General features: G+C 36.4%; 2 protein-coding genes and 1 long non-coding RNA gene across 3 annotated transcripts in view; 2 read left to right on the top strand and 1 right to left on the bottom strand.

Moving 5' to 3' along the window:
• The window catches only part of LOC132104290 (splicing factor, proline- and glutamine-rich-like), a 35226-nt gene extending 25246 nt beyond the window's left edge, over nucleotides 1-9980 (top strand). Inside the window, exons 10-12 of the transcript XR_009423524.1 lie at nucleotides 9476-9528; nucleotides 9613-9692; nucleotides 9877-9980. The gene's annotated coding sequence lies outside the window, so the exon portion shown is untranslated. The remainder of the gene's footprint in view (nucleotides 1-9475; nucleotides 9529-9612; nucleotides 9693-9876) is intronic.
• A 1083-nt stretch (nucleotides 9981-11063) lies between these two features.
• LOC132104711 (uncharacterized) lies at nucleotides 11064-12762 on the top strand. Its single transcript, XM_059510274.1, has 2 exons — nucleotides 11064-11272; nucleotides 12101-12762. Exons 1-2 carry the CDS (start codon nucleotides 11064-11066, stop codon nucleotides 12648-12650), a joined length of 759 nt encoding a protein of 252 aa, XP_059366257.1. The 3' UTR covers nucleotides 12651-12762.
• Nucleotides 11206-12310, bottom strand: LOC132104712 (uncharacterized). The gene is made up of 3 exons (XR_009423577.1): nucleotides 12187-12310; nucleotides 11519-11626; nucleotides 11206-11337 (listed from the first exon to the last, which is right to left on the bottom strand). It is a non-coding gene; the product is annotated as an uncharacterized LOC132104712 (long non-coding RNA).
• Nucleotides 12763-14327: the final 1565 nt, after the last annotated feature.

Raw genomic sequence — 14327 nt, 5'->3', positions numbered from 1 at the left:
TGATTATTTACAGTCTGCCAAGTCCTGCAGGCAAACCCATTTTAATTGTTCCTGTTTGATAGTGTTGGGGTTTGTTTTGTTTTAATTTAGCGCCACAGTTTACTACCATAGTTTTTCTTTAACACTTCAATTCAGATCCACACTTGGAGAAGAGGAATAAAAAAATCACACTACCTGTTAACTGTCACTCACATTTTTGAACATAGACTTGAAAGTGCATGATCCAAACCTAAATTTTTATAATTCATGACTGAAAAACAATTTGATGTACAGTTTTCATGATAATGCAATGCTTGAATTTAAAATGGGTTTCAAAGGATGAATTTTTAGATTTTAAGTTTTCAAGTGATATATAGTTTCTGATGATTTCTAAAGTGTGATAGAGAAAAGGCAACAAAGACTTTTCTTCTGACAAAGGTCAAAACTTCTGTTATGATGTATGGTTTTTGAGGTGAACTCTTGCCATAAATTAATCTATTACTTTTCCTACATAATTTATCAAAAAAAGATTTGTAAAATATCTATTTAGGAGTCTTAGACCTTTCCAACGATATATAGTTTGCCACGATTAGATTTAGATTAGATTTAATTGTAATATAGTGAAGTACATGTAGGTGTCCCACCGAGTGGGCAGGTGACCGTTAACAGGTTAAGCAACTTTAGGCCACATTTAAAGGCATATGTCACTCAATGAAAATTGCTTGCCCTCATGTCATTCCAAACCTGTATGATTTTTTTGATTTTTCTGCATTTCTCAAGCACCATCAAAAAGCTCCATACAAATCTTAGAAATCAACAGTATATTCCAAAACCTGTTGATTTTAGTGCTTGGGAAACAAACCTTGAAAAAAAACATTTCAGAAAAAAAAATTTAATGGTTGTACTACCTAACTAATGTTTTTGTGGAAATGATACTTTTTTCAGGATTTTTTGATTAATAGAAGTTCAAAATAACCTTTATTTAAAATTGAAATCTTTCTAAAATTGTCCTTTAGCTTCAGTTAGGAACAATTTAATGCATCCTTACTAAATATAAAATTATACTTTTCATTACAAAATTCATTTGAATGGTAGTATAGTAGTAAAATTTGATGAGAGATGACAAATTAGGTTTCCATAGTCTGCTCAGAGTTGCCCCAAAATGATCGCATTCAGATGGCTCTAAAAATATTTTTTTAATATGACCACACCTTTAGTTAGGGCTGGGCAGTATATAGAGTTAAAGATATATTTTTAATAGGTGAAATGGTATGAGGCAACACCGCCTGTATCGATATACAGTAGTTTGATAAGAGCGCAACCTAATAAGCAGAGGAGACAGAGTGAGCTGCTGCAGGGAAAAGTTCATAATCCAGTTTGTCCTAAACATGACACGTGCTTTACATTTAAATGGATACTCCTTCCCAAAATTAACATTGTCATCAATCACTTGCCCCCATGTTGTTTCAAACCTGTAAAAGTTTTGTTCGTCTTCAGCGTACAATTTAAGATATTTTGGATGAAAACTGGGAGGCTTGAGACTGTCCCATAGACTGCCAAATAATTTACACTGTCAAAGTCCAGAGAAGTATGAAAGACATCGTCAGAATAGTCCATCTGCCATCAGTGGTTCAAACGTAACTTTGAAGCAACAAGAATACTTTTTGTAAGCAAAGAAAACAAAATTCAAACTTTGTCAACAGTCTCTTCTGTGTCTATCACCGTATGCCACAAGGATGATACAGAAGAGCATACGCAGCATACGGTGATATGGAGGTAGGGGTAAGTGATTTAATGACATTTTCATTTTGGGGTAGAGTAACCCTTTAAAGGTATGTAACATAGCTAACATCTCTAGTTTAAAACGGCTGCTGCTGACAGAGACGCTACTTGCACTGTTTAATGCACATGAGATGTGGTGTTTTCCTCTGTGCATAACTTACATTTAAATTTTATTTTTAGAACACTTAAACACTTACATTTTAGAAAGCCATGGAAATATTTCCATTTTGCTGTCAGGAGCCTTTTGCATGCGATTCGCCACTAAACTTCACAGACTTTAGTGAACAAGTGCCACCGCATGCATGTGCGCCAAATAGATGGAGGGCAATAGAATAAGAACGCAATATTTGTCAACTTTAGGGATCAACTTTTTTTCGTTTTCAATTCAACAAATCAAAACGAATTCAGACAAAACAGGAAAGGGGAAGCAACAGACATCAACAATTGACCCTTTTTGGCCATTCATTTATATAGTCCAAAAGTTTTGAAGATAAACATTGCCATGCATCGATGGTACAAGGTTTAGCCTTATGCAGTCGTGTTGTTGTACGTTCACAAGTCACTATTTTAAGGAGGCTATGAATCCAGAATGTTTTTGTATACATGAGTAAAGTAAACCACTTTTGTAGTATTGTCTTCTATGCAGCTGTAAAACCAGCAAACAACATTCTCTTCTTTAATGAACTTGTACAGGAATTGTCATCAAGAAGACGTAAGCAGGAATTAGACGTGTAATAAAGTTGTAGTAAAAAGGACAAAACCTAGTTCACATGAGTCCATATAGGTTGACAACAATTGGACATTCCCAAAATTTGTGGAGAAAAGTACCTGATACAGTGTTATAGATATGCATTGTCATATAATTTTAAGCCTACAAGTTAGTGTATTTTATGATAGCAGATAGCAGTAATAGGGTAATCAAAAATAAAATGCAATCTGTGCTCTAGATTATTTACTTCCATTTTAACTTCAGTGAATTGAACTTCTGCCTTAAAATGCATTATTTTTGTATTCAAATTGTGATGTTACAATGTTAGAATGTAATGTCATTTTAGCCCTTTTATGCATATAATGTATAGCGTAGACCGCTTTCACTAGATTTCTTTTCATTGCCTATAATGTAACCATTGTTTTATTGAACAAAATTGGGCAGGAAAAAAAAAAATTATATATATTTTTAATCCAAATAGAAAATGTAGAGAATATCGAGATGTATGTGGCAATTCAGCCAAAAAAATTGACATAACTTTTTGGCCATATTGCCACACCCTACCTTAGTCACATGGGTTTGGAGTGATGCAAGGGTTAGTAAATGACATGCATATGATTTTTTTATATATATATATATATATATTTTTTTTTACATTTCATTTATTCCCATTTTAGAGCCATTGGAATATTTTTTTTATAGTGTAAAATTCAAGACACATTTTTAAGCTAGTAAATGTAATCAATTCCTTGCTTTAATTTGAACATCTTAATTCAATTCTGAAATTTCAATAGGCTAGTAAGAATTTATACAGAATATATCACCTAACATTTGCCAAATTTTTTAAATCAACCTGCATGTAGGTAGTACTGTATACACTGGGACCAAAAATTTCCATGTGCTTTGATCGTGTGACCAGATTCTATGGTTAAGACTCTTTTTCCCCTTGGCAGAATACAGTGGAAACTTGCCTTTTCAGGCTCCTGAGAATTTAGCAGATGTGACAAGAGCTTGTCTCTGTCTGTACTGTGTATTGAGTGAATGGTGGTGCTGTAGCTGAGCATTAGGGGCCAGTGTCCAGCTTACCAACAGACTCCAGCAGTTGGTAACATTGAGGATTAGTTCTACAAATCAGTGGACAGTTGAGCCTGGACTTATTTGCGTCAAGAGGTATGCTTGCATATCACCGGAAAAGGTAAGTGATCTTGTCTTGTTCCATGCAAATAAAGTACTACTTTCATCAGCCGTGTTGAAATAATACCAGGGTTCTGGCATCACACTCCTGAAAATGGATTCATGGCGCAGAAAATTGTTTTTGTAAGCAGTATTTGAAATGTGTTTGGTACTTTGGCAATCTCTGTGTATTTCAGCTGCTGTGTAATATCTTCCACACAGTAGCTGTCTTTGGGGACAGCAGCAGCATCGCTACTTCATCAGGTACAATGTATTTAAGCACCTCACACTAATAAAAATCCAAAGACCTAATTAGTGAGGTGGTGGAATTCTGTTGACGACTTGTACTGAGATGCAGGGATAAAACAAAATATGGTCTGTTTATGATGAAGGCTAGGGTCCTGAGAACTTGAATCTGAATACAAATGTTCAGAAATTTATTTTTTTTTGTCCAGTTTTTGCTTTAATTTAAACTGCACTCAAATTTCATGATACTTGTGTGGGACTTTCCAAACTTTTTTTTTTTTTCTTCTGCGTGATTTAAGCTTAAGCAGCAAAATCTATGACACAATTGCTGGTTCGTTGCTTTCATGCATACAGAAACTGAAAAATTTGGGGTTGGGACATTTTTATTATTTGCTTTAAAATTTATTTTCAGCAGTCATTACTCCAGTGTCACGTGATCCTTCAGAAATAATTCTAATTTGTTGATCTGAAGCTCAAGAAACATTTCTTAAATTAAACAGTTTTGCTGCTTCATTTTTGTGGAAACAGTGATACATTTTTTGGTTACACTTTAAGGTATTCTTGTTGCCACTTAATTATACAAATAACTAATGATTAATATTAATTCACATGTACATTCTGTAGGGTTAGGATTAGTGTTTGTTTCTTGTAATTATGCATAATTTGCTGTTATTACTAGGGCTGCCAACTAATAGTCGACTAACCGTTAGCTGACGAGAAGAGGCTTGGTCGACCAATATTTCATTAGTCACATTAGTCACATGAAGTGGTGAAATCCTGCAGGCCGTGGCTGACAAATCGTTAATGGCTGATCTATGTGGCCATTGGGCTGAACTTCCATATGCTCACCTAACGTTCATCAACCTCAAAAAGGGCTTATCATCTGAAATATGTAGGTTGTGTAGCAACTTTACATGCCAGCTCAATCTTATGTAAGCCTAGAAAAAGTGTTTGGCGGAGTGTGGAAGCCGACCAGTAGCACGCTTTGTTACTGCATGACAGATGGAGGGGCCAGTGCAATCATTTGGTCTTAAAATACTTCAATTTTGGTCATACAGATAAGAGTAATGTATATTTAGTATAGGGATGGGAACCAAAAACCGGTTCTTATTCAGAACCGGTTTTGTTCTTTGAAAAGAACCGGAACCGTGAGCAATTTCTAAGTTTCGGTTCCGAAAACGGTTCTGGTGCAACACGTGACCAAGCGTTGTGAGCAGCCTTGCGCCGGTGTTCTGAATATTCGGCGTTTCCCGTAAAGCAGCAGTTCTCAATTGCAGTCCTCGTGCCCCACTGCTCTGCACATTTTGAATGTTTCTCTTAGTGCTTCAGACATTTGTTCTATTCGAACATAAGTGCCCTGCGAAGTGGACATCACAGGATATTCAGCCATGATTCCAGTTCGAAGCGAACATAGCTATATGTTCCAATCAAAGTGCATTGAAGTGTGCAAGACGTGAATTTAAATTGTATTGATTTACAGAGGTATACTCAGGGAGTAGGGAGCAATGAACAATTGGAACACAGTTCATGCACGGAGTTCATTTCTAACGAGCTGATTATCTGAATCAGGTGTGTTAACAAAGAGAAACGTGCAAAATATACAGAGCAGTGGGGCGTGAGGACTGGAATTGAGAACCGCTGCCGTAAAGGATGTCACGAACCGAATAACAGACACACCTCCCAGCCTCTTTAATTACTGAGCACATTGAATCCAATGACGCGCATCCACAAACTCGTTGCGCTGTCCCGTCTTTAATTGCCGAACACATTGTTTCCCACAACTGTATGTGCACTCGCGCCTTTGATAACTGCACATCGTTTTGTTTGACTGTACATCTAACGGCAGCGCGCTGCACCTGCCGCCACTAAATTGCATTATATTTGTCCCATATTGTCATTAATATACATACTGGCTTCAACTTGGACCACTAAATAAATAGACTGCTATTGTTATGCAAGTATGAGGGTTAGATTATTTAGTGTACAGGTCATTTCAAAAGTGATAAACAAAGTGATAGAAAATATTTATTTTGATGCATTTTAAATGTTTAAAAATGTGGAAACCACTCATTGCATCACACCATATTCTGACTGCATTATTATTTGTAAAATAGGGACTTTATGGAAAGTGTGTGTATACATGTTTAAGTTTAACCGTTTATATTTCATTAAGGGAAATTAACAAGTGTCTCAGCCCTCAAGGGACTATTTGGCCAACAATCTAAAAAATCAAAACGTTATTGATAGTGTAAAAAACATCAACTTTGAAACACATGCTGATTGATGGACTAGCATTACTCAACATTACTTACTACCTTCCAGCAACGCTACATTCAGTGAAGGTAAAATAGTAAAAAACATAAGCCGAACCAGAAAATTTCTAAAAATACCCCACCCTACTTATGAAGATCTTTACACTGTAATATGTTGCATTTTGACATTGTCAATCTTTAAATTAAGTTGACAGTAAGTATTGAGGATTGAGTAGTTGAATATTGTGCATTTTTCCTTACCACTATTTTCTTAATAATTGTTTAATTATTTTAATGGAACCGGAATCAGAACCGGAACCGTTAGGTGGAATCAGAACCGGAAAATTTCTAACGATTCCCAACCCTACTTTAGTATCTGTAAAGACTCTGCATTTATTCGTGTGCACTCAGAATAATGAAACGCTATACTTTTGTAAAATAATGAAAGCAAATATGATGCACTTTCTGCCGTCTCAGTCTGTGAACTTGAGTGCGTCGCTTCGAAAATCTGTGTATACTTGCCTTACAGACAAGAAATCTATCTATACAGACCCATACTGGGGAGATGAGTCTGTGTCGCTGACTTCATCTCTTAAACCGAAAACGGAAAGCACTAGTGTAACAATAAATTAAAATGTTAATGCAGCGTAATTGCTGTTTTTCCGTAACTCAATCATAATTATTATATTTGCCGGTGCGCTTAAAGGCTCATTGTTGCGATTGATATGGTTTATTAATAAAAGTGTGACTAATAGAATTGAATTGAATAGTCAACTAATGCTTAAAATGAACGAATCTTACTAGTTGACCAGAAAAATCTTTAGTCAAGGGCAGCCCTAGTTATTACTATTAAGTAGGGGTATAACGGTACGCAAAAATCACGGTTCGGTACGTACCTCGGTTTCAAAGCCACGGTTCGGTTCATTTTCGGTACAGTAAGGGAAAGAAATGCAAACATTAAACTGCAGGTTGTTTACTACTATAAACTTTTTTTAACAATGTTTACACTTTTTTTTAAATACTTTTTAATAAAATATATATATAAAATAAAAAAAGAATAAGAAATAAAATACTGCTGCAAAGTTCTCCACTAAATAAAATACTCTGTCTCAAACCAATATCATATAATAAAATATAATGAAAAATATAAATAAATAACTATGATTACAGTGCAGCATTACCAATCCCAGCTTGTAGGCCTGCTCATATTTAAAAAAAATATATAACTTTTCCAAAGTGTAAAGTGCAGCATGAACCGTTTCAGTTTTGAGACCTACTCAGATTTCGTTATTGCGTTGGACCGATCAGAATTAAGAGCAAAGGTCTGTTTAAATGCCGACGGGAGCTGCGTTTGAATTACAATCGTTTTTTTCCTAGCTGTAGTGATGTTCACACTCGCGTGATGCCTTTTGAAAACCTTAGGCCGGTGACACACAGGCATATTGCACCTGTCAAACACCGTCAATACTGTTGACGGTGTCCTTTATCAGTAGGCTTTATATTTATGCTCAACATGAAGTATAGATATTGTTGTAGTGAAGACAAGATCCTGGTCTGTCGGCACCTCGGCGGTCTCCCTCTTTGTCACCTACAGTTGCAGCAGCGCGTCAGGCACCATTCTGGTGTGTAAAGACACAGAAAACGCGAAGCAGGTGTCACGCAACTGACAAACAGCAGAAACGCCACGCTCATGCCACGCAGCCAGTGTGTCACCGGCCTTAGAATCAGCTGTAGGGGGGATTTGCGCTGAACGCGAAGACTTCCGCCACTTAATATGTTCGTTTGGAAACACGAAAATGTATATGTTCCGCAAACAAAATATTGCATTCGGTCATTCGGTACACACGTGAACCGTACCGAAAGCCCTGTACCGAAACGGTCCGGTACGAATACACGTACCGTTACACCCCTACTATTAAGTACAGTAAGTACATGTGACCAGGTCACTGTTATAGTGTTATCCTTTTTTTCAGGATTCTTTGAATAGAAAGTTTAAAAGAGCAGCATTTATTTCAAATATAATTTTTTTAATAAAATAATCACTTATCACAATTGCCTGTATTTAGCAGTTACCCTAGTGATGCACTGATTTTGGGGGTGGTTCATATCAGTTTTCTATTCGTTTTGTTTTGACGAGTGCTTTTTGCTAAGGGCAAGAATATTAGATTCCTTGAAAACACAGCAGACTTGCCACTCATATACCCTCCAAACTCTTGAGTGCTTAGACCTGGTCTAACAACTGTTCTAGCCTGCAACAAATCTGTTGTAGTCTGCAACAAACCAATATATTGGATAGCCCTTATGTTTGTTGTTTTGATGTTGCAAAAATGTATTTATGGCAGTGTAAATAGTTCTTTCTCTCTCCTTCTCTCACTTCTCAATCCTGGCAGTCTGAGTTTGCTTCATATCTACATTGATATCACAGTAATGGCTGCCTCCACTCTTTACAAACTTCCTAATGTGGACTGGGGTGGGAAATACTCTGTGAAATGACTCTGTTTTTAAAGAACATTTATTTGGTGTTTTCTCCAAATCTACTCTGATCTTTTATTCTTCACACAAGTTTTGCGCTCATGCCATTGATTCGTTCTCCAGCAGTGTATCACAGCCATGCTAGTGAACCGACTGTATTAATGGAGCTTGTGTGCTGTTCCTGCTCCTGTGGATGATTGGGGTGCTTCTGTACAACATATTCATAGTGCTGGATCAGCATTTTGACCGTCTGGATGTGTGTGTACATGTCTGTTTATCTGCAATGTGATCCATTCATCTTGGCCCCAATCTGTCATTTTAATCCTAGTATGGGCCATGAGTTTTTAGCTCTATGGAGTGTGATGCCAGAACTAACCTTGTGACTCAGGGGCTGCCTCAGAGAGTCCGATCTTTAACACAACATCCTTATCTTTTAGAAATTTGGGATTGTGTTTGAGGTGCTGTCAATATGGAGTTCAAGTGTCATTGACCTTGTCAGTTAGTGAGCTGTACAGCAGTTGTAACAAAAGTGTTTCTGTATGAGATTAAGCAATATTTGCTCTTCAGCTGTATATTAAAAAACAAAAACAAATTTCTTTTTTCTGTTTAACTTCAATATACCTAACCGTTTACTTGAATATTCTGTGCTTGAGTAGTTTCCATGTTCGAGGGACTTTCCTTTTTGGAAAGAGAACTAAAGTAGTTAATTATTTTAAAATGGACTACTGAATCCTTCACCCAGTGTTTATCAAAATATTGTTATTGTTAATTATTATAGCCTGCTGTAAATCAGAAAGCAGTTTAGGTTGGACTCTGTATTCTGGTTTACTTCTGTATCCTCACTGCCTCTCTCTCACTGCAGGGACCTCGGGGGATTGAAGGAGGTTAAGCAGCACCATACACTTTGGTATATGGGTAAGCAAACACTTTAATATGTCAAACAAATGATGATCTTGTATGTTTGTGTGATGGGGTAAAAAAAAAATTTCTTCTTCTTAGGTCATCAAAGGAACCTGTTCTCTCAGTAATTGAGCGCTATTGGCACTGAATGGTCCTGCACAGTGGACAATAATGTGCAGGTCTGTGAAATAATTTAATATCATTTAACAAGAATGACCATGTGGGTAAAGTTTTAGATTTTTTATTATACGAAAAGGCTACTTGGTGTTAATCTTATGGTTTTAAATCAAAGATGAGAAATTATTTATGCAACTAGATAACTAATTTTTATCTCTTTTGTTTCTTTCTGTTTGTCCTATATAGTCCTGTTGGAGTGTGACGTGATGTGGCAGCTTGGGAAATCTTGAGTTCAGCACAGGATGCATCATGATTGTACCCAGTTTTTAAATAAACTGACAAGATCCCTATGTCTGTTTTTTGAGAATTTTCTTTTAAGATGAAACCATTGCATTTTACATGGAACTGCAGAACCTTGATCTTGTAGCTGACTTGATGTATGTTTTAGAGTTCTTGCTAAATATTAAGATTTTGGTTTAGCACAATTTGATGTATATCCAAATAAACTTAATTGGCAAGACTTTTTTTTATATATATACCGAGAGGAAAAAGACACTGTCTGCTTAAGAGCTTGTTCTGTAGGTCTATAAACACAGACCGACCTCTGTAACCCAGTAGCACCCAGGCTGCTGTCCAGTATCAATTAAGGTCAGGGTGCTATGTTTCTCTTGTTTTATCACAGTTGTGTCCTATTGTCTGACAGCTACAAATGGAAATTGTTCAAGAAGGAAAATAAACCTGCAGTCTGAGAAGCTTGGTGCAGTAAATGTGGGTTACGTTTTTTTTGGCCAGTGTTTTTTAACCAATACACTAAGGAGGATTTTCACAGGGATTGTTAGTTTTACATGATTGTCTGTAAAATATACAATTCATGTATTTTTAGACTGATAAATTTGATTGCTTAATCATAATTTACTAACACGTGTTGGAAGAGAAAGTTTCAAGTTCTATGAGAGACAGATCTAAGATTACACTAGAAAAATACAGTAGAAACTTCTCTAACAAATTGCTAGTAAACTTTACAATTCAAAATAATTAAGTAGCGCATTTAATTAAAAGGTCTTGAAGTAAAAAACTAAACGTACTTCAATGGTCTTTTATTTATAACTTTGAAAAAAAATGTATAGTGTATTTGGATTTGAGTATTCAGGTTGGGCCTACATAATCACAATTTATTTGACAAAATTGGGATTTATTTAGTTCCGGTTGATTCGGAGACAATCCTCAGATTATATCCCCATGTTCCAGCCTTTCCAAGCCTTTCTTTGTGCTGTAAGCATACAATGGATCTAGGGAAAGGGAGACAGGGAGGGAGAGTTTGTGCGACCAATGGGTTACCTGATGTATTTTTAATGCACATGAATGATTGATCACTGTCCGTGGACACATGCTCCCCCAAGGGCTGGCTGCAGTCTGGTGATGTTGGTGCTGATATGAGTGTGACGGGGGGATCTTCTGGACTGAGCATGAACACTGTGGAGTTAAAGCATCAGTGGGCAATGCAGAGAAGTCGTACTCAGGTCCAGACATACTTGCTCTCCAGTTCTGTGCACCCACTTCCAGGCTCATGCAGCAGAGATGATTTCAGACTTCCATCGCTGTCCAGATCAACACATGGGCGGACCACCGCGGTGCCTCTCAGGTATGCTGATAACTGGTGCCTTGAAGCCTGATGTTCAGCATCAGCAATAGATAGGGAAATGACTACTGTTGACTTGCATAGTAAAAAAAAAAAAAAAATGACAGGAAATTGTATTTTATTAATATTTAGAGGTTATGTAATATTTAAGCAGGTTTTAATCATGCTCTTAATTTAAGAGAACTATACATTAAACTTTAATTATTTAAACTTTAAAACTGAAAATGTAATGAGTTAATGAATACTTACAGCAACATAATCCCCAGGATGATTTCAATTTGTTAAAACTTCAAACCTGTACAAATGTGAGTGCAGATACAGCTCTTCATCAGGCAGTAACGGGAAGTGTCAAATCGTCTGCACAATGGAGAAATGCTTCAGAAATCTGAGAAACATTTCTCTTGCATGGCAACACACCAACACCGCTCACGGGGGGAAAACAACAGCTATATTACGCATGTTAACTAATGACTGCAGCCAATGTTTCCAGTGTTTCTCAAGCTGTACAATAAATGCTGTGCTGGCCATATTATTTAAAAAATCAGCAGAGGAAAGAAATCTATATAAAGCAAATGTCATTAACAAAATAGCCTACTTGTTTTGGGGAAGAGTGACACCACATTTTACAACCTCAACTAACTAATGAACATTATATTTTCAAAATGTAAAACATGTTCATCATAGAATCCCTCCTACGTTGCTGAATTAATATGAATTTCTTTCAAAAATAAATCTTACCGACGCCATACTTTGAATGGTAGTATTTGTCAGAATGTTATCCTTTCATTCCTTCAGCTCTATAATTGAAGATATTCTGTTTAATTCTCACAGTATCAGTGAGCCCTGCTTGTTCACCCCAGGCCAGAGAACAGTTTTCGAGGGGTTTTCAAAAAACCACCATCCCCTTCTACACCAACCTGGCCCATCTCTCTCCTGCAAGACCCTTGAGAAACCAAAGACGCCTCAGCAGCGTTATCATCAAGTGATGCAGTTCTCTCAGCCTCTGAAGCCTGTACCAATGGTTGGACAGGCCTTTACTCACAGTCAGCAGCGGGCCACAGAGAACAGAGGCCTGCAGCCGTTAGTGAGGCAGCGCAGGCAGCCTGTAAACCTACAGACTTTATCTGTTAGAGAAAAGACTTGCCTTCCCACACACCATTTACCCACATCTTCATCTAGTGCATCTCGCACACAGCTGCACGTGTTCTTGCCTGCAGAGGGTGCAGGACAGGAAGAAGACCGGGACAGCGAGTCTGTTGATGAGGGTTTCATGGATGAGCTGGATAACAGAGTCACCAACCTGAGACTTCAACAAGATCCAAAGACCCCCAAACAGATCAAAAAATCACTGACAGGTCAAATGGTAAAATTAACTAACTAGTGTCCTGCTTTTAATTGTAGCATTTCATAATTTGATTTGTGTTGTATGCTAACACCTATAACTACAGAAATGACAAGTTCAGTATTTACCATTTTGAACACTAGTTTAAATTGTAGCTTTTTACTTATTACAGTTTATAAATGTGTGAATTTCTGTCATGAGGGTTATTTTAAATACACTGAATGTTGTAACAAAGGTAATAAAGAGTTATTATTAAGTCTCTTTCTGGCTCGGACTGCATAGGTTATAGGTTATGGGTATGTCACGTGATGAATGAACGACTCATTCGAAAAAACCTGATGACTCGATAGAGGCTTAATTAGAGACTTAATAACTAGTTTTAAGGTTTTGGGGACATATCCTAATGACAATGAGGAATTAATAATAGTCAGAAGAGGATCTATGTCTTCTGGAAGCACCTCTTTTAGGAGCTTAGGTGGAATAGCGTCTAACATACATACACATACATTCATAACATAACATACATATTGTGATGGGGGCCCTGCAGTAAGTCATAGACTCGGGGCCCAGTGAGGCTTTAATGCGGCCCTGATGACACACAATACAAAAAGGTGTAACAATTTATGCAATAACAAACTGACTAAAATATTTTTTTTCCACATCTTGCTAAAGTTTTCAGACTATGAGCCATTCACACTTCCCATAAAGGACTGATTATAGTTCTTTTGTATTGCAAAACATGATACTTGACTCTGAACTGCTGCTAATCATTATTTTGTATAGTATTCTGACTATTGGGACCCGTCTCACACCTAGATTGCCTACACTTCATAATTTTATTGTGGTATTGTGGTTCAAAGAGTTTTCTTTATTTTCCTTCAAGGCTGTTGGAAGACCATTTCAGGTGACTACCTCTTGAAGCTCATCAAGAGAATGCCAAGAGTGTGCAAAGCAGTAATCAAAGCAAAAGGTGGCTACTTTGAAGAACCTAGAATATGACATACTTTCAGTTGTTTCACACTTTTTTGTTATGTATATAATTCCATATATAATTCCAAATGTGTTCATTCATAGTTTTGATGCCTTCAGTGTGACTCTACAATTTTCATAGTCATGAAAATAAAGAAAACTCTTTGAATGAGAAGGTGTGTCCAAACTTTTGGTCTGTACTGTATATATATATATATATATATATATATATATATATATATATCAACAGTCCATTGTGGCTGTTGATATGGTTTGAAATGGTAGTGTAGTTTTGAAGTATTTTAAGAACAACTATAAATTATCAGAATTATAAGATAAAATATCGCAGCAATTGTGATATTTTAATCACTATATATATATATATACATACATTTAGTCATTTAGCAGATGCTTTCATCCAAAGCGAGTTACAAATGAGGACAATGGAAGCAATCAAAAACAACAAAAGAGCAATGACAAATAAGTACTACAAATCTCAGTTAGTTTAAACGCATTACAGGTAGCAAGGGCTTTTAAATAATATAATAAAAAGAAAACAGAATAGGTACATATTCATATAAATATATAAAATATGTATATATTTATATATGTATAATATATATACATATATAACGCTATATATAATTTATTTGTTGTTGTTTTACTACACATTTTGGGCTGGTATTTTTTTAGAAATGGGCGGGTCTAACGCAGTTGGGCAGGGGCCATAGATATCATATTAAAACC

The sequence above is a fragment of the Carassius carassius genome, chromosome 25 (assembly GCF_963082965.1).
Source record: "Carassius carassius chromosome 25, fCarCar2.1, whole genome shotgun sequence".
Taxonomy (NCBI): domain Eukaryota; kingdom Metazoa; phylum Chordata; class Actinopteri; order Cypriniformes; family Cyprinidae; genus Carassius; species Carassius carassius.
Note: the sequence above shows the minus strand (reverse complement) of the source record. Positions and strands in the feature narration are given on the sequence as shown.

Bases quoted from the DNA above. Each gene is read 5' to 3' on its own strand.
- LOC132104711 (XM_059510274.1), top strand. From the start codon at position 11,064: ATGAGTGTGACGGGGGGATCTTCTGGACTGAGCATGAACACTGTGGAG. The intron at 11,273-12,100 runs GTATGCTGATAA...TAATTCTCACAG, and splicing joins ACCACCGCGGTGCCTCTCAG to TATCAGTGAGCCCTGCTTGT.